At 41.9% G+C, this 20,104-nt stretch overlaps 1 protein-coding gene and 1 long non-coding RNA gene across 2 annotated transcripts in view; one reads left to right on the top strand and one right to left on the bottom strand.

The window, feature by feature from the left end:
• Positions 1–1,025: 1,025 nt before the first annotated feature.
• Positions 1,026–20,104, top strand: part of LOC146545417 (uncharacterized) — a 60,464-nt gene continuing 41,385 nt past the window's right edge. The window contains exons 1-3 of the long non-coding RNA XR_014885944.1: positions 1,026–1,163; positions 1,242–1,348; positions 5,165–5,321. This is a non-coding gene — a long non-coding RNA (uncharacterized LOC146545417). The remainder of the gene's footprint in view (positions 1,164–1,241; positions 1,349–5,164; positions 5,322–20,104) is intronic.
• On the bottom strand, positions 8,175–18,700 carry LOC146545418 (1-phosphatidylinositol 4,5-bisphosphate phosphodiesterase gamma-1-like). Its single transcript, XM_085216776.1, has 3 exons — positions 18,492–18,700; positions 15,192–15,277; positions 8,175–8,866 (listed from the first exon to the last, which is right to left on the bottom strand). Exons 1-3 carry the CDS (start codon positions 18,698–18,700, stop codon positions 8,175–8,177), a joined length of 987 nt encoding a protein of 328 aa, XP_085072902.1.

Genomic DNA, 20,104 nt, shown 5'->3' with positions numbered 1-20,104 from the left:
GATAAAATGCAGTAAGTTCATGAAAAGCATCATTAATATTACTGTTGCAGCTGGCTAATGTGATCCTCATGAAGGAGACATCAAATGACCAGAACAATATGCATGAATTCTCTCTTCTCCTACTGCAGTGTGTGGCAATGGGAAAGTTGCAGCTTTCCATTCTCCTGTAACGGCATAACCTGCTTCTTTAAATTTAACTTAGGCTATAATCACAGGTTTTAAAATCTTAATAGACAATACACCAAATCCTGAGTTACCATGTGGACAAGCAATGCTGAAACTCAGTATGCTTTGGACTGCAGAATATTTCAGCATTCCTTCCTACTTTAACTACTGCAAGAAGATTGGAACTGATCCATTCAGTGTTCTTGGGCTTGCAGTTTTGTCTTTGTTGCCATTCACAGCTTTGGGACACAATTTTCTACATATTAGTATAGGAAAAACACTCCTAATAATAGCCTATTCTAATTGGAAGTCAACACATTACCCTCAGAGAAGAGCTAATCTCTACCACAGGCATTACAATGTAATGCAAAGCAGATACAGACATTGAAAAGAAAGACTATTTCTAAGTCTACAGATCACACACCTCTGTCTCACTTGGTCGCTAGCATAACAGATGTTGTACAACTTTATCCTTTCATGCCTATCATATCAAGGAGATCTTTCAAGTGTGATACTTAGACAATTAAAACATAATATAATTACTGTATAGCTAGTAGTGCCAAAATTAATGATACAAAGTAAGAATCCAAAGAAAAAGTATTAATATTAAGATTGCTACCCACTACTGCTGTTTCACATGAGCACCACTGACACAGCTGTCACCAATCTTAAGAATATCAAGAGGGATTACAAGGAGCTGGGAGCAGTAGTGAAGAACTCAGGAGTTGTGTTTTTGTGATTTTTTGTTGTCAGTATTCCACATCAGAACATCATGTGGGCCAGTGGGAGTTAACGAGTTAATGTTCTGGTTCCATTTACTGCCTTTTATGGGCACTTTGAGTATCCTGATGGGAGGGGAGGTGGCATCCCCGGAGGACCTGGCGGGAAGAGGAAGTGGGGTGGAACTCCGGACAGGACCCAAGCGTCTGCCTCTCTTCCTCTGGCCCCGGTTCAGCCGTCTCTGGAGAAAAGCATACGTTTTCCCTCGCACTATCTTGGTTTGACTTGCATTTTGGATTCTCTTGTCTCTCTCGTTTTGTTTTATTTAAATTCAATAAGTTATCTTTCCTCCTCAGATCGTTGCCATTATGTTTTCTCTTCGTTAAAACTACCTGCCAGCTCTCTGCCCTCCCCTCTCTCCCAGAGCGCATGCAGCCTGGAGCCAGCCGGGTCATGGCAAACGGTTAGTACCCCTTCCTTTTTTTTTAATTTTTCCCGGGGCCTGTGCCCTCCCATCACGGACTTATATCTAAGGATAGCCCCGTGACAACTATTGGTGGAGAATGTGGGCAATTATGGTTTTTTACTTCATCTTAAGAGCATTATATAGAGGACTAAGGACCCTTATGTTCCTTGGAACATATTGGTTCCTTTTAAGCTCTTCATACTCTGTTTCGGAGTTACAAATATCTATAGTCAGTTAAGGGCACTGATGGAGATACCTACCTGGTTCCTAGGCAGAAGATCCCCAATTTTTGAACTGATTCTTACACTTCAAAGATTGGAACAAAGATTATTGCCATCCCATGCTTCCATATCAGCCATCTGCCAATTGGCAGAAAGACTAGATAAAATGGAGAAGAGCCAGAACAGCAGGAGGAATTGTCCCTAGTAATCAATCGTGATGAACCCGTGGCAGTATCAGAAACACCCAATGAAGACTAGGACAACCAAAAGAACCTGCTGAAGGAGCTGGTCAAACTGATTAAAGACTCAGCTACCAAAGGCAAACACCTCCCTACTTGAGCAGTAAATTTATGTCTCGTGCTGCCCTATGGAGCTACTTACGTGAGCATGGAGAGGATATGAAGAAGTGGCATGATGAACCCACTCCACGGGTGAGAGAATTATAAAGCAGATCAACCACCACTGAAGTTGCTCCTGTTACTGCAAGTAACAAATAGAGGGACCCTGACTTCAGCCAGGGGGAGAAAAGGGATAACAGAGCGTATTGGACTGTGTGGATTCGATGGCCTGGCACATCAGAACCACAGGAATATAAAGCACTGGTGGAAACTGGTGCCCAGTGCACTCTGATGCCCTCGAGTTATAAAGGAACAGAACTGATTTATATTTCTGGAGTGACTGGAGGCTCTCAGGAATTGTCTGTGCTGGAGGCATAAATAAGCCTCATTGCAGAAGCATCCCATAGTAACTGGACAGGAGGCTCCATGCATACTTGGTATAGATTATCTTAGTATTTCAAGGATCCTAAGGGGTATAGATGGGCTTTTGAAATAGCTGCTGTCTGTCTTGTCTGGTGTGTCAGAAGACCCATCTGTTGCGGGGTTACTACAGGTAAAAGAGCAGCAGGTACTCATCGTTACAAAAACAGTGCACAGACAGCAGTACCGCACCAACAGGGATTTCTTGCTCCTCATTCATAAGCTGATTCGTCAGCTAGAGAGTCAGGGAGTGATAACCAAAACTCACCTTTTAACAGCCTCATGTGGCCAGTGCATAAAGCCAGTGGAGAATGGAGGCTGACGGTAGATTACTGTGGCCTGAATGAGGTCACACCCCCACTGAGCCCTGCTGTGCCAGATATGTTAGAACTCCAGTATGAACTGGAGTCAAAAGCAGCCTAATGGTATGCCACCACTGACATTGCCAATGCATTCTTCTTCATTCCATTGGCCACAGAATGCAGGCCAGTTTGCTTTTATTTGAAGGAGTGTTCAGTACACGTGGAACCGTTTGTTCCAGGGGTAGAAATACAGCTTGACTATTTGCCATGAGCTGATCCAAACCACACTGGAGTGTAGGTAGTTTTCTCATCAATCCTCCAGATTAGGGGAATGGGGAGGGAAAGGACTGACAGAATTAAGAAGAAATTGACAAATGGCTAAGGGAGTGGTTTTGGGAAAATGGCTTTGGCTACTTGTGTCATGGAACTAATTTTGAGAACTCTGGTTTTCTGGGAAAGGGTTTGTCTTTGTCAGACAAGGGAAAGATCATCTTTGTCAGCAAGATTTCCAGTTTAATTCCTCAAACCATCCCACTTTGAGGCTGACAATAGTAATGGATGCCCTTGACCTGGAGTAGAGTCACAGGCTAGTAAGACAGCACCTAAGGTTCAAGACACAGTAACTAATTGCTAAATCAGCGTCAGTGGGAGCCCAACTCAAGTGCCTGGGCACCAGTGTGCAGAGCATGGGGAATGAGCAGGAGGAGCTGCAGGTGTGTGTGTGTGTGCTTACTGGGCTGTGATTTTATTGGCATCATTGAGACATGGTGGGATGACTCTCATGACTGGAGTGTAGGAAAAGATGGGTATAAACTCTTTAGGAAAGACAGGCAGGGGAGAAGGAGAGGGGTTGTTGCCCTCTACATCAGTGAGTACCTGGAGTCCATGGAGTTCCACCTGGGAATAGACAAGGAGCTGACAGAAAGCTTATGGGTTAGAATTAAAGGGAAGGCAGAGGAAGCAGACATTGTAGTGGGGCTTTGCTATAGGCTGCCTTATCAGGAAGGCCAAGTGGATGAGGCTTTCTATAAACAGATAGGAGTAGCTTCACATTCACAAAACATGGTCCACTTGGATGGGGATAATCCCAAGTACAGATACAGATTGGGTGGAGAATGGTTTGAGAGCAGCCCTGAGGAGAACAATTTGGGGTGTCAGTTGATGAAAGACTCCATGATCTGGCAGTGTGGACTTCTAGCCCAGAAGGCCAATCATATCCTGAGTTGCATCAAGAGAAGTGTGACCAGCAGGTTGAGGATGGTGATTCTGCCCCTCTACTCTGCTCTTGAGAGACCCTACCTGGAGTATTGTGTCCAGTTTTGGAGCCCCCAACACAAGAAGGATATGAAGTTGTTGGAGCAGGTCCAGAGAGGGCCCTAAAGATAATCAGAGGGCTAGTGCATCTCCACTACTAGGACAGGCTGAGAGAACTGGGGCTGCTTGTAGCAGCCTTCCTATATTTGAAGGGGCCTACAGGAAAGATGGGGATGAACTTTTTAGAAGGGCATGTAGCAACAGGACAGTAGGAAATGGTTTTAAACTCAAAGAGGATAGATTTAGACTAGATGGTAGAAAGAAATTCTTTCCTATGAGAGTGGTGGAACAGGTTGCCCAGTGAGGTTTTTAAATGCTCCCTCCCTGGAAGAATTCAAGGCTAGGCTGGATGGGGCTTTGAACAACCTAATCAAGAGGGAAGTTGGAGGTGTTGGAACTAGATTAACTGAAAAGGTTAAATCCAAACCATTCTATAATTCTATGATTCTATAATTACTTTTTTTTTTTTCAGATGTTCACATGATTTTTGGGATTTCATTATCACTAGAGAAATAAGATGATATCTTGACAAAGTAGAACAGAACCAGGGAAGTTCTGTATGTTGCTTGATATTACTCAAGAGTAAGATTACAAATGATGTAGGTTGATGACTCTATCTCCATATCAAATGGCTAAAGCAAAAGTATAGATTTAAGGGTTCCTTCACTCCTCCCTGCAAAAGCACATCCAAAGGTACGCAGTTAGTTATGAAAAGTGAAAAAGCATTTTGCCAGCCTAAGTAGTCATCTGGCTGTTTTGTGCAGTGAACTTTTGGCCAGTGTAGTAATACCCATCCACATAATTGTGTGTGAAGATGTAACTGTGAGCAAGTCAGCAAAGAGTTTATCAGACTCCTTGATAGACCCTATCACTGTGCAACCTTGGGAGTCTGGAGTGTAAGACAGAGAGCAAATGGTAACTGTTTTTGTATTAGGGTAAACAGGAGCTTCTGTTTGTATGCATTGTAATCTTATCACACTTAAGAAACCTTTCATCCTTTATCACTGTGCTTTGGGAGAAGCTAGGCCAATTAACTGATTAGAAGGACAGGAATTCCTAGCTTGTGAGTGAATGGTATATAAGATGCATGTTGAACACAATAAAGCAGAACTATTCTGAGAACTGTTTGGAGAACCATTCTGAGAACTATTCTGATGCTACAAGAAATTGCGAGATCTCTCTAACTCGACTGAGTGCCGACAATTGGTGCCCGAACAGGGACTCGAAGCTGGGCCTGACTTGAAGACTGACCGGTCCAGAGTGCGCTGAGGAAAGTGTGGCAGATGCTGAGGAAAGCGTGGGTGCGCTGAGAGAAGCGCCACAACCTGAGGATTCATCGTCCCCGACAGCTCTGATGGCCTTTCTCCGGATGAAGGTAGGTCACTGCGTTACTATGGGGAATAATATGACTTCAGAAGAAAAGAATGTCCTAGATACTTTTCAGATTATTCTTAAAAATGGGAAAAGACGGTGCCCGCTGCCATTTTACAGCTGATATTTGTATGGGCTACCAAGAGTGACCCCTCGATCACAAATCAGACAATTTATGATCCTGAAGTATGGGACCGGTCTGGGGTGAAGCTATGGGATGCTGCTACTAAGGGTGATAAGACAGCGTTTGGCTTGCTTCAGACTTGGAAAAAGGTCTTTGAAGCTCTAAAGAGCCACTTAAGACCTCAATCTGATATCCGCAGTCTGCCTGAGGGCAAGGGAGCAGCTGGTTGCTTTACGGATCAGCTCGCAATGCCATCGACTCCCTGGCCATCGCTTTTGGATGGGATTTTTAATGTCTTCCCTCCTGAGGATCCTGGCGGTCCTTTTGATCCTGGCATAGACCTGAAGAAGAGACAGACTTGTCCCCTCCTGATCCACGCGCAACTGTTGGGAGGGAGGCTAGGAAAGTCGGAAAGACAGATAGGTTGAAGGTTTTCCCTGTTATCATAGCCCCAGATCAAGAGCCATGTTGGGAAGCGTTATTGTATAGTGTCCTGCAGGACTTGGGTTGCACAGTCACACCCATGCCCCTATGTGAAGTACTGGCAGGCACCTGTATTGCTCAGCTGATTCTCAGGCACAGCCAGTGCCAGCTGCACCCATGAAAACGGGTGCTGCAGGGTTTGGATCAACGGGGACCCCCACACAGAAGTTTGATGTTTCAGGACTTTTAATGCTTGACTTAAAAGACTGTTTTTTCACTATCTCTCTAGACCCCCACAATGCTCCTAGGTTTGCCTTTTCGTCCTCTCTGTAAAGCATCAGCACCAGCCCAGCAGTATCATTGGACGGTATTACCTCAGGACATGAAAAACACCCCTACAATCTCTACAGATAATGGCCTGGGATATATATCCCAAAAAGTATTACAGTATTACAAGATAAGCCATAGCTGAGCATACCCATAGCATCATTAAAACTATGCTACTTAAGCAAAACTGAAGGAATGGAGAAGGCACTTCCAGCAGGAAGGCTTGCTAAAACTACACATGTATTGAACTTTTTAAATCAGGGATGTGAATACAGAGGACAACCAATAGCCCTCATTTCATTTCAGTTAATTGGGAAAGATTGAATATTAATGGAAAAACTATGATACTAGTAAAGAACCTGGAATCAGGTGAATGGGAAGGCTCATTCCCACTGAGAACTTGGAGGAGAAGAGGAATCTTTAGATAAACTGTACTGATTATTGTCACTCTCTTTGGGATTGTTAAATGTTTATGGCATATGGAAATGTGATTGTTAATTCTATATGGAAGTGGAATTGTTAACAGCATACAGAAGTGTAAATGTTAATTCTATATGGAAGTGTAAACATTAATGCTATATGGAAGTGGAATTATTAATGGTACATGGAAGCATAATTGAGGGTACAAATAGTGGAATTGTGAAAAACAAACAACAACAACAAAAAACAGCAAAAAGTTTAAAGAAGAACAGTGAGTTAAAATATTAAAGTTTGTGATAAGCTCTAGCCAAAGCAGATAAGTGCCGACAAGAGAACACATCCCCGCACTGCTCCTCCCCACGCTTGTAATCAGAAGGTAAACAAAGTGTTAGAAACGAATGGAGACAAAAACAAAACACTGGAAGCGAGAACAGCCTTTATCTGCAGAGATGTAGGAAACTTGATATCCCAGTGTTAGCACGGGAAGCCTTAGGAGGAAAGAGCTGAGAGCAGGGCTCTAGGACCCAGAGATCTCAGGAAGAGCTGAGGGGGGGCTGGCAGGGTCCAGGAGGGTTCTGCCCTCATTGAATAGAAAAGCAGTTAGTGCAAAAAGTGGCGCTGGATTTGGTAACAGATGCAAAAACAGTTAAGGGTGGAGAAAATTAAGCTAGGGAAGGAATTGCAGCAAAGTGTGGAGTTTTTAGTAAATGCTGAAGCAAAATTTGTTGTTCTTAATACAGCAAGTGATGAATTTGTAACCATAAGGGAAACCACTGGCCAAAAGTGAGGAGGTTTACTTTCTTAAGCCTTTACAATTTAGTATAGGTAAACAGGTAGGCATACATCAATTTTTGTACATGCCAAATTCATCAAAACCTTTACTAGGGCAAGATTTACTAGAACAACTGGAAACTGAAATGAAGTTTAAAGGAAAATTGGAATTCAAGATAAAAGAAGAACAGTTAATAAAGGTGCTTAGCTTAGCATTAATCATTATCCTGCTGGGACCAGTATGACAGACGAAGTAAGTGATCAACTTTATTCTGGGGTGTGGGTAGTAGAATCCCCAGGTAGGGCTAAGAATGCAGCACCAATAGCATTCAGAATAAAGCATGGAGCTCAGCTGGTTTGAATTAAACAGTACTCTCTCAAATTTGAAGACGTGGATGACATGATAGCAACCAAAACAAAGGAGGTAATGCATAACATAGACAATTAGCTTACTAAACTTTCTCACTTATTGGCTATCGAGTTTCTCCACAGAAAGCCCAAGTGGCACAGCCACAAGTACCCATTTGCATTATGGAATCGCTGCAGGATCCCGTTCCCTAGGAAAAAAACTGCCAGACTCTGGAACCTCAAAAAGCTAAGGAGCTCCAGATTTTCCTAAGGATGACAAGGTGGTGCTGCCTACAACTATGAAATACTGGCAAAGCCCCTCTATGCCCTTTTGAAATCCTGTCCAAAGGTCCTCATATGGGTTGAGGAAGACAAATAAGAGAAAGGTTTAACTGTGGCAATTAGGCACGGACTCCATTGTTGGTGCAGAACAAAAAACAACTTTTATTGTGGGTGATGAACTTGAATGATGTGCACTTGGTTAAGTGCCTTATCAAATGTGACCCTCTTGCCACGTTTGCCAGTGTTGGGTCTTCCCTTCTGCCCTGAAGTAGATGGCGCTGGAGCTGGGCTCATCCCTCTGGTGCCGTCCTGCAGCACCCAGTCTGTGTTGTTGTGAGAGCTGGACCGAGGCACCAGCTCTGTTAGCCTTATCTCAAGTCCATTGTAAGTCAGTGGCATCTCCCAGTAGTAGGTGACAAGGTTGAAGAGACTGTCAAATACTTGGGTGTCAGTCAAAAAGAACTTGTGGATGTTAGCATCCTGCCGCCAATGGATGCGGAAATGCTGCACCATCTCGTTACACCAGAAGGACAGAACATAGTCCCCAACATAAGTTTCATTCTCCCTGACAAAGAAGAAGCCATCAGGGGCCTCCATCTCGGCACAGTACTCCGTCAGCAGGTGCTTAGCGATGTGCCGCCCACTGCGCCCTGCCCCCAGCTTGCCATGGAACCATTCTTGTGCGAGATGCAGGTTGATGTTAGTGCTCACCTCCTTCTGCACAGGTCGTCTCCCCTGGCTGTTCACGACTGGGACAACATACATCAGGTTCCATGCATAATTGATAGGCTCTTCTGTCAATTGGCAACCCACTGTCTGCTCCTTTGTCACACACAACCCATGGTTCCTTCCCACTCACCTACGCCAAGCCACCTCAGATTTGGCGGGGCTTGCCAATGGTCTTTATAGCATCCGTGCACACCCATGCCAGGTGTACAAGCTAGATGTCTCATGATCATGTTGAGAGGGTCTATCTGGCATGAATAGTTACAATCTTTTTGTTTTTCTGCCTCCATGTCTGCTGAACTTGTTTACATCTCTGAAGGTCTTTTGCTAATCTGAGCAAGAATGTCTTTATTTTCTCCCAATAATATACAGGTTAAAGGAGTTGAAGTAAGAGACCTGGACAAATTAAATGAGGGGGCTTGGAAAGTATATAGAAACAGGGATTGTAATGAAAGAAAGAAATTGGGAAGAACAGTAGCAGTTGCGCTAGAGCAGGACCTCGAAGGACCCAGGATGAGTTTTGCCCCTAATGGACAGAATGCATTGCGCACAGAGCAGGGTAAAGATGTTTGTTTTCTAGTAGATATGAGTGCCTCTCACTCTGTGCTGCATCAAGATTTACTACCCATAGATGATTTTTGTAACAGAGTACAAGCTACTGGTCAACAAGAAAAAGCTTATGAATTAAATAAAAAGTGGAGCTAATGGTTAAGCAAGAAACAATGGGAGAAAGCTACTATAGCTGTAAATAACTTTCTGTGAGTATTTTCTTTTGTAGAGAAATTTAATTTAGTGGTTTGTTCCATTTTGCGAGTAAGTGTTACACCTGGGCTCTATATCATGCACTGGCCATGCAGATGTGGAGCACAAGTGGAAAAAACCTTGCAGACCCTAAGAAGAACAAAAGCAGGAGAGAGTCTGCGATGGGTGAGAAAGGAAGAGTGATCTTTGGAGCATGGGACACCCTGCTGTCACTGCCTTTTGCATCCACCACCAGAATGTACTTTCTCTGTCATTTTGGTGGTTTGCCATCTCTCAGGGGTCAATAAGTAATAATAAATTAGCTTAGAAAGTTTCCATTTATGAATTATGGAATTGTCTAAAATAAATGCCTGTGTGAGGGTGTATATATTGATTCAAAAAATCGTGACCTCTTATGTAACTTTTATGTTTAATGTGTTATCAATAGAGGCTTTGATTGAGTTATGATGATTATGTTATTAGTACAATTAATGCTATTATTTTATAGTGTGGTAACAGTTTGTTAAAAAAAAAATAGGGAAAGTTGTAAAGGAGGATAGAACGCATAAAAAGGAAACTTGTGAATGTATATCAGTTTTGTGAGAACTTGTAATAAATGATTTGGATTGTTCATATCTGAGTCCATACAAGGACTCAGGTGGACCAAGAGTGCTGAAAGGAAGTTCACACTAGAAGAAGTGCTACGCTGCTTTTCTCTGGATGAAAGAACAGGTCAAAGATGGATGGAATATATTCACAGGTCTCTTCAGGGGTTTTTGCAGGATGGATACAAAATTTGTTAAAATTAGGATTAGTTTGTTTAATTGCTTTTTTCTGTGTTTTAATTTGCATTCCATGCTTGTTGCAGAATATACAAAAAATGATATAGGACGCTATGAACTGTGCCTTTTTTATTAATAAAGAAGGGGGAGGTGTGGGGAAGATGTAACTGTGAGCAAGTCAGCAAAGAGTTTATCAGACTCCTTGATAGACCCTATCACTGTGCAACCTTGGGAGTCTGGAGTGTAAGACAGAGAGCAAATGGTAACTGTTTTTGTATTAGGGTAAACAGGAGCTTCTGTTTGTATGCATTGTAATCTTATCACACTTAAGAAACCTTTCATCCTTTATCACTGTGCTTTGGGAGAAGCTAGGCCAATTAACTGATTAGAAGGACAGGAATTCCTAGCTTGTGAGTGAATGGTATATAAGATGCATGTTGAACACAATAAAGCAGAACTATTCTGAGAACTGTTTGGAGAACCATTCTGAGAACTATTCTGATGCTACAAGAAACTGAGAGTTCTCTAACTCGACTGAGCACAGACACATAATTCATCAAGAAGATCCTTTTACACTACAAACAAATAGGTTCACGTAGGGGTTTCACAGCCTCATCTCTCCAGCCCTGTTCCAGAGAAGTAGCAGCTTAGGCAAACAAAGGCTGCTAGAGTAAAGCTGATGAATGAAGGGCCTAATTTGATATCTGAGTGCTTGCCATCATATTCTGGGATTCTGGCAATCAGCAAGAGAATACAGTTAGCAGTGGAAGGGATGCAAGAAGTCTGAGAGATACTGATTTTTCGTGAAGGAAACAGACCGGTTTTGTTCCTAAATTCAAAAAATACCTGCCCTTGGGTAGTATCAGGGAATTATTTGCTTGATTCCTTGCACATCAGAAAGATTATCACAAATATCATCATATCTCAGGCTAACCATCATTTTTGCTGAGCTATGTGAAAGTCAGCCATGGATGCCAGAGCTCAACTGGGGACTGAGACTGATGCCAGTTATTTTATTTGCCAAAACTATTTTTGTCATGTAAATAAGCCTTTATTCCTGTTTCAGTTTTTTCTTCTATATCTGGGAACATTAAGTAACTGCAACTGCTGCTAAAACAATCTGTTTAAAAAGCTGTCATGCATTAGCTTAGCAGTAATGGGAGGATGCCCTACAGTAGGAATACTGTGCTAAGTAAAGTTAGTTTTGTATCGTAACCAAGTACACTTCATAGTAGAGTAGGACATTTTTTCTTTCCCCACTAAATTTCCTGAATGAATGTAATTTCCAGCAGGTCTTCATCTCACTGGTCAACAACTGACATGATTGAGTTTGTCTTTAAACATTCCTACAAACAAATATGTGAATAGAGGTCACTAAGAGTACTTGTTTCCAAATTTATGGTTGCAAATGACTAGAAGATCACTGTGGATCAAGTATGACTGAGAATGTTTGAGTAATGTTGGTGCTATCTGTACTGACATGGTACAACTCACACTAGCTGGACAGGATAGAGAAGTGTAACAAGGAAAGCCGAAAAAAAGTAATAAATGAGTGTATGAAAGGATGAGCAAATTATTTTTTATTCAATGTGACAACATTCAGTAATGTACATATTTCCTCCCCTACCTGTTAAATGAAGGTAAGAGGATCTAAATAAATATAAGCACAAAAAGATGCATCTTATAGTAATGTATGGACTTTTTAATATACTCTTACTTAAATGAGTGTCTCATTAGAATTTTAACCTTTTCTCCCATCAATTCTTCCAAGGCCTGTGTTCACAAAGATTTTGACATCAGTTCTGCTTACACATACTCTCAGTCACCCATCTTCCAGAACAATCTTTTTCAGTCTGCTTAACCTTTCCTCCCCTGGTCTAAGTTTCCCAAATATATAGTGTTTCAATTGCTCCTTTCTGAAGCCTCTCCAGTTTGCCTACTGCTTCACTATGATGTAGCAATTAATGATGAATCTCATTGACTAATAAGGGACAAAAGTAGAAAAAATTATGGAATTATTTAGCCAACTTAAATAACTTCTGACACTCTACTTATTTTACATATGATACTGCTTTCCACAGTGTTTTTTAATAAACCATTAGCTCCCTTAAAAAGGCAGTATCTTGATAGGAATAATCCTGGTTATGTCACTTCGGTCCAGCCCACCAAAGTCCTGTCATTTATTTCTTTGTGTACCAAGCTGTATGCATCTTTCGTCTTTCACTTGTCACATTTCCACAAAACTTCCTTACAGGAAGGCTGCGAGCCTTAATGGCTCACTACTGTTTTGAGATTCCTCTGTTTAGAGAGGCTGTTTAACACGCACTGACACCTTGTTGGTGCCACTGGGTTTCATTGTAACTTTCAACTTAATATTATTCAAATTACCTTTGCATTGTCCAAATCTTCACTCTCTTTTCTTCACTAGCAGTTCTCGGTTCCTTTTGAATACATGCTTGAGAAGAAAGTAGTGGGAATAGCACAATGCCCAGCCTCAGGAGATGTAAGTTCACATCCTGTTTATCTCAGAAATGAAACTAGTTTTATTTATAGCATTACTGAAAATGTGTCACTCAAAATGAAACAAACAAACTCTCTAAGAATTAATTAGCCATTGTCTTTTACTTTGTGCAAGACAAATAAGCTTGTGCTGGGCAAACAAAGTGTTAAATGCTACCAACTCAGCCTGGCAGGACTCGTCACAGAGACTGGAAAGCAGATGCTGCTGGGCAGCTAAAACCTGAGATACTGCCAGGGGAATGGTACTAATTAGGCACTGGCCAGCTTTGAGATGTGATGAAAGGGCCTTGTATACGCACAGATCTGACGGAAAAATCAGTGGTCCTGAACCTCAGTACATATGGTGTGTCACAGATCCTAATATATATATATTTCTACCACTACATGCCCGTACTGTTCTGTGTATTTGGAGAAACCCACCAGTGGCATGAGTATACATTGAGTTCAAATATGCATGTTTTTAAAGAAGATTCAACACGATTATTTTCAACTTCCTAAGACAGTTATGTCTGCTAATGACATAAGTTCATAATAACATAAGCAACTATTGGTAACTTAATAAAAACAGAAGAAAGGGTTTCTTAATACTTGAATCAGGTAACATCTATACACACAAACAACTTTCCTCAGCTCTCTTTATAACTCATGGACTAGTCTCCTGAGTAAAGTTACTCAGATTGGGATCTACTGGGCAGACACCTAGCAACCTAGTTTCAAGTTAGGAACAGAAGTTTAGAAATTAATATTCTCATACTTGCTTGTGTGTTTGATTTGAAGATGCAAAACATCTGATATTCTCCCTGTTACTTGTAATGTGCAAAGATCTATATTACCTTGCATATAGGATATACTAGTACTATTAGAGCAATGTTGTTTTCCTCTAAAATAATCATGATAGAGATATTTTCAAAGCAATGCTTTTATTTCTATCATTTTTTGTTGTTGATTTGATAAGTTTTTTTGTACGTTGACATTCACTGTTTTTAATTCTGCTTTGAACTGCTAGAGAAAAGTTTTCCTCAGGCATTATATCATGGTTGAAAGTGCAACAATGACAGCAGAGCAGCAAGATCCCAGACTCCAGTGAGCAAGGATTTGCTCAAACACAACAGCAATAGGCACAGAAATAAGGGAAAGAAGTACTTACTGTGAAAAACGCTGAGTCAAAAATTTCAGGTTAGGCAAGGATCTCAGTGATAGCAGCAAAGTTTATTCGTTATTGCAACAATGGATGCATGCTCCCTATTGGCAAGGGAGAAATTGTGTGCTGGTCAGCAAAATTCATTTTGTTATATGCCCTAAACCTGACACAGGTAATGCTCTCCTGGCGCTCGCTCATTGGCTGAGCGTCTCAGGCAAACAATCTCTCCAAAGCTGTTACTATGATACATTTTCATATAAGGTCTGTTACCAGCCTGTTGTTTTTTGGTATGTTTTGTACTTTCCCACCAAGATAGGATGGCAATGAATTTCAAGAGTGAACACTTTTGTTCTATCCCGTGCTAGGCTCTCCCCTGCGTATTTACCTTGTGCCTGTCTCATTTCTACCCAAGTCAGAGCACCCCCAGTCTTAACTTTTCACTCTGTCCAACAACTTTCTTAGTTAGAAAGTTCTTAGTTTTTCTTCTTAGGAAGAAAAAGAACTGTTTTACAAGAGGATTTTAAGTTCAGTAAAGGCCTACACTACATACAGAAAATACTGGAAATTTCTACTGCAAAAACACAATCTACTTCTCACATTACCCTCAGAAAACCTCAAGTACACTTGAGGATCACTCTACACTTAAAAGAACACACTAGAGGATCACTAGAGAAATACCCTTGTCTGCACTGCCAGCCCTTAAATGAGCTCCGGGAAGGAGTAGATCTGGGCTCCACTCCTGGTCACTCACATGCCTTGTATGCACCCGAGCTCCTCTGTGTTGGCTCTGCCTTCCTACCAGGTGCTCAATCACTGTTTCAAGCTGTGACTTAGCATTTCCACTACACGCATAAATATAACTTTCCTGTGGATTCACGGAGCAATCACTGATATCACAGTCAGTAGTGGATTCTGTTTGAAAACAGAGTCCGCAGATTGGTAGTTTTCTAGTGTTGACATCCTGTCTGCCATTGTAGGTTCAGGTGTTACTCGTGTGCTCCAGGCCCCTTATAAACTGGTTAAATAAATAGGTACCCCAGCAGAACCACTGACAGTTCGTGCTACTTATGTCACAGCTCCTGTTTCATAGCAAAGAACACATTTCTTACAACTCATTACACATCTGGATATTGGAAGTATCTCCAGAGGGAGGTGAGAGATGGCAACAGAAATTGCTTCCTGAGATAAAATTAATCTCACTGAAATTTACCTAAACAACAGAAGTTTTCAGCAAACCCACAGTCACTGCATAATATCATAAGGAGTTACACCACTGTGCGCTATCCATTAGATCAGACAAGTCCAACTCATGGCCCACAGGCGACATGCAGCCCTGGACAAGTAGTAATGCAGTCCTGCAAGATTGTAAATTTTTAACATTATTATGTGACTTTTAGTGATATTTTTCATGAGTCGATCATTTACAACTCAATTGCAGACAGACTAGGTGATAACAGAACATTGTGGTGGGGAGGGCACAGTGCAGGATTAACTCTATCATGCCCACCACACACACACAGTCAAATTGAAACCTATGTGTGAGGTGCCCAAAACTGAACACAGTACTCAAGGTGGGGCCTCACCAGTGCCGAGTACAGGGGCAGGATGACTTCCCTAGTCCTGCTCACCACACCATTCCTGATACAAGCCAGGATGCCATTGGTATTTTTGGCCACCTGGGCACACTGTTGGCTCAAATTCAGCTGACTGTCTATCAGTACACCAAGGTCCCTTTCTATCAGGGAGTTTTCCAGCCACTCCTCCTCAGGCCTGCAGGGTTGCCTGGGGTTGTTGTGACCAAAATGCAGGACCCAACACTTGGCCCATCGATCCAGTCTATCCAAGTCCCCCTGTAGTGCCTTTCTATCCTCCAGCAGATCAATACTCCTTTCCAAATTGGTGTCATCAACAAACATTCTAAGGGTGCACTTAATCCCCTCATCAAGGTCAACATAATCACAGAATCACAGAATTGTAGGGGCTGGAAAAGACCTCCAGAGATCATCAAGTCCAGCCCCCCTGCAAAACAGGCTCCCTACAGCAGGCTGCACAGGTAGGTGTTCAGGTGAGTTTTGAATATCTCCAGAGAAGGAGAATCCAGAACCTCCCTGGGCAGCCTGTTCCAGTGCTCCGTCATCCTTACTGTGAAGAAATCATGTAATCCTTTCAAAAATTACTGGTAACAAGCTCCACTAGAAACATCCCTCCTTCCCGTTCCCCTGGCATTCAAGATCACAAATGCAAAAGAGTTCTACTGCTCAACTACTATTGTTCTAGTCTCCCCAGCTCTTTTTCCACCCAACATCAGCTAGCACAGCCACAGCTTTGCTAAGGGTTATCCTTAGCTTTGCTAAGGTTAAATTATAGAATCATAAAATTGATGAGTTTGGAAGGTACCTTAAAGATCATCTTGCTCTAATCCCCTGACATGGACTACATCAAGCTGCCCGGGGCCCCATCCAATCTGACCTTAAACACTTCCAGGGATGGAGCTTCTACAACTTTTCTGGGCAACCTGTTCCAGTGCATCACCATCCCCCAAGTAGAGAATTTTTTCACAATATCTAATCAAAATCTATCCTCTTTTAGTTTAAAGCCAGTATTTGTTGTCCTATCTTTACAACCCCAATAAAGAAATTCTTCCCATATTTCTTATAAGCCCATTTTATGTGTTGGAAGACTATTGCTGGAGGCTGCATTTGGATAGCAGCTGAGAAATAAAAGGTACCAGCCAGCTCAAAGAGCCATGACTCTTAGATGGAAGGGGGCCCAAAATTTTTGCAATCCTTTTTGAATATGAGGGTACAGCTTTAATGTTTACCAGTTCATAGAAGTGGTTTCAAAGAGACTAGGTTACATAGAAGCCAGTAGACAAACTACTCAACACCTGGCCTGGCTTTATTCAGCAGTGATGTCTTAATATGCCTAGAATGTGACTGCACTTACATGTGGAAGGGGCACTCAGAACATATCTAAGTTAATCCTTCATTAGAAAGGCACTCGGCTTCTCAGCTGGTAGAAAGGAGGGAGGCAGATTAAGCTCTGACATTTTGGCTGTGCATAACAGGAACCATATACTTTTGCAGAAAGAAAGGAGATGGTGCAGAAAAAGCTGCCTAGAAAGAGACTTTACTGTGCTAAGGTTTCTCTGAATTTTATCTGTTTAGGGATACAGAGAGTGAGTCGCTGCTACAAAATCTCTCCTATACACAGATCTCTAGATTTTCCTCATGACTCCTAAGCTTCTCAGTCTCCCGCCCCTTCCTTTACTTTTTTTTCCATTTTGACAGAGGATAGAACAAAGCTGCCAGTGACATTAAAATGCAAACACATGCTCACTGTAGCCAGTTGTGCCAATCCCAAGCCTTCTGCTAGGAAATTATTTCTGAGGAACTCTATTTAAAAGATAGCAAGAATCCACTAAGTTGTTCCTTTTGGTAAAGTGCTTCAGTCCTGCTCTGAGAACTACACCATAGCTCGTCTCAGGTCACATCACGTGCAACACCATAATCTGCAAAGGTATCTAGAGTTGGCTGCAGTCTGCTGTGCTGAAGGATAGCTTTCCAGCTCCAGTCACAGTGCATTAGTACTGGCAGGGCAGCAGGGAGCATAATACACTCAAGGTAGCCTTGCTATGACCTGACAAAGTCAGCAGGCCTGTACTGTAGTGGAAAGGAGCCAACTTTTTCTTTAAGCAAGCCTTCAGTAGCTGGGCACAGTGAGTGGCACCTGTCACAGGCTCCACTTTCAATTTCCCAATTGCTCTGCTCCCTTTTCCTCCTCATCTCTGATGGAGGACAGGAATGGTCACTGGATCACCTGGTCATTTCCAGCTGTCATCATGCCCCTGACCATTCTGGTTTAATTCTAGGAAGAAGATCTGGCTCAGTTCCAGAAGCCAAGGAATCAAAACTGACTCCAAGTTGTCCTCCTTCTCCAAAGTCATATAAGAGACCTCTGCAACCCAGACAAACATCTCTAGGTGGCTAAGCCCACTTATTTACATAACTGCCTCTTGGTCCTAAAGGAAGAATATTTCAAAGGGCATTCCAGGTAGGAACATCTAGTTGAGCACTGTAAGAAAATAATCACACAATCCTGAAAAATAAACTAAAGTGGTATTATATGTAAACAAAACAGAAGAAACAAAATAAGAAGGAGGAAAACATTTATCACATCCAGTCAATTCTTTGTCCAATGAGTGGTCCATCCATCAAATCCATTTATCTCCAATTTGGCAACCAGGATGTCAAAAGGGACAGTATCAAACTCTTTGCACAAGTCCAGGCAGATGACGTTCATTGCTCTTCCTTTATCACTGATGCTGTAACTCCATCACAAAAGTCCACGAAGTTTGTCAGGTGTGACTTACCCTTAGGGAAGCCATGTTGGTTACTACCAATCACTTTGTCTTTATTTTCTCAGAGGATCTACTCCATAATCTTGCCAGGCACAGAGGTGAGACTGACTGGCCTGTAGTTCCCTGGATTTTCTTATTTTTCCTTTCTTGAAAATGGAATTTGTGTTTCCCTTTTTCAGTGAGTGGGAGCTTCACTAGACTGCCACAACCTTTCAAATATGATAGATGGTGGCTTGGCAACTTCATCTTCCTGTTCTTTCAGAACCCATGGATGGATGTTGTTGGGTCCCATGAATTTGTACACCTTCATTTTCTTTAGATGATCTTGAACCTGATCGTCTCTTGCAGAGGGCAGATCTTCCTTCTCCCAGTTCTTTACTTTCTGCAACTTGGGTGGTGCAGCTACTTTCCTATACATCTTAACAAATTATTATTACCTGTATTGTTCTTTGATGTATACATACACACATCATTCCTTTGGTCTATGGGCCATCCCTGTAAATTGTCCATGGAGTTCATTTAGTCTTTATTTCATTGAAAGTTTGGACTCCACTTGTCATAACAGTCTTTCAGGGCAGGAGGAATGAGGCATGGGTGTGCTATAGTAAGTTCTGGTTTCACTGGATTTCATTCTTCTTTGATTTGGGTGATTCTTACTGCAATACAGTTGATAAGGCATATAACAACCATAGTAATGATGACATGAGTATTATGTAGCAATTAACATAATACGATTCAAATTATTTGCTGTTCTCACTCAATACCAAATCTCCTTGAGATAGTACTGGATGTCTTCATTCTTCTACAAGACCCACCATGTGCACCCATGTCCTTGAGCAAAAGCAATCCCATGAATACAAGTACGAATACCAAATTAAATTAATGACCATTATAATATGAGCACATGCTATCTCCAAACTGGCAAAACCAGAAAGAATCCTAAGCCAGACCTCAAATGTGATAAACAATATGGCTGGAGTTAAGAAGGATGTCAAGGGATACCAAGAACAAGAAAGGCTTCTACAGACACTTCAATTGGAAAAGGAAAGTCCAGGAGGGTATATTCCCCTAAGGAGTGACACAAAAAAACTCGTAACAAGAGACAAGGAAAAAATTGAGCTACTTAACTTTTTTGCCTCAGTCTTTTTGATAACTGCTTATCACACAGCTCTCAAATGTTTGGTTGGCAGGAGGGGATTGGGAAAGCAATGTCTCTCCCACTATAAGCGAAGATCAGGTTTGTGATCACCTGAGGAACCTGAACATCCATGAGTCTATGTGTCCAATTGAGATGTATCCCAGAGTCCTGAGTGAATTAATTGATGTAGTCATAAAGCCACTCTCAATGATACTTGAAAAGTCATGGCAATCAGGGGAAGTCCTTGTTGACTGGAAAAAAGGCAACATCACATTCATTTTTAAGAAGGGTAAAAAGGAAGACTGCAGGAACTACCAACCTGTCAGACTCATCTTTGTGCCGGGAAAGATAATGGAGCAGATTCTCCTGGAATCTATGCTAAGGCACATGGAAGATAAGGAGGTGATATGGGAGAACCACCATGGCTTCACCACGGGCAAATCCTGTTTGACCAACTTAGTGGACTTTTATGATGATGTCACTGTACCAATGGACAAAGGAAGAGCCATTGATGTCATCAGTGATGAATAATTATCTATCTGGACTTCAGTAAGGCCTTTGACATGGTAGTCTACAACATTCTTCTCTCCAAATTGGAAAGATGTGGATTTGATGGCTGGACTGTTCAACGGATGAAGAACTGGCTGTCGGATCAAGTCCATAGAGTGGTGGTCAATGTCCCAA

Source organism: Meleagris gallopavo, chromosome 1 (genome assembly GCF_905368555.1).
Source record: "Meleagris gallopavo chromosome 1, MGAL_WU_HG_1.1, whole genome shotgun sequence".
Lineage (NCBI taxonomy): Eukaryota > Metazoa > Chordata > Aves > Galliformes > Phasianidae > Meleagris > Meleagris gallopavo.
Note: the sequence above shows the minus strand (reverse complement) of the source record. Positions and strands in the feature narration are given on the sequence as shown.

Bases quoted from the DNA above. Each gene is read 5' to 3' on its own strand.
- LOC146545418 (XM_085216776.1), bottom strand. From the start codon at position 18,700: ATGTATAGGAAAGTAGCTGCACCACCCAAGTTGCAGAAAGTAAAGAAC. The intron at 15,278-18,491 runs GTTGTGGCAGTC...ACAATCTTGCAG, and splicing joins CCATCTATCATATTTGAAAG to GACTGCATTACTACTTGTCC. The intron at 8,867-15,191 runs GTAACTCCTTAT...GGCGTAGGTGAG, and splicing joins AATGGATAGCGCACAGTGGT to TGGGAAGGAACCATGGGTTG.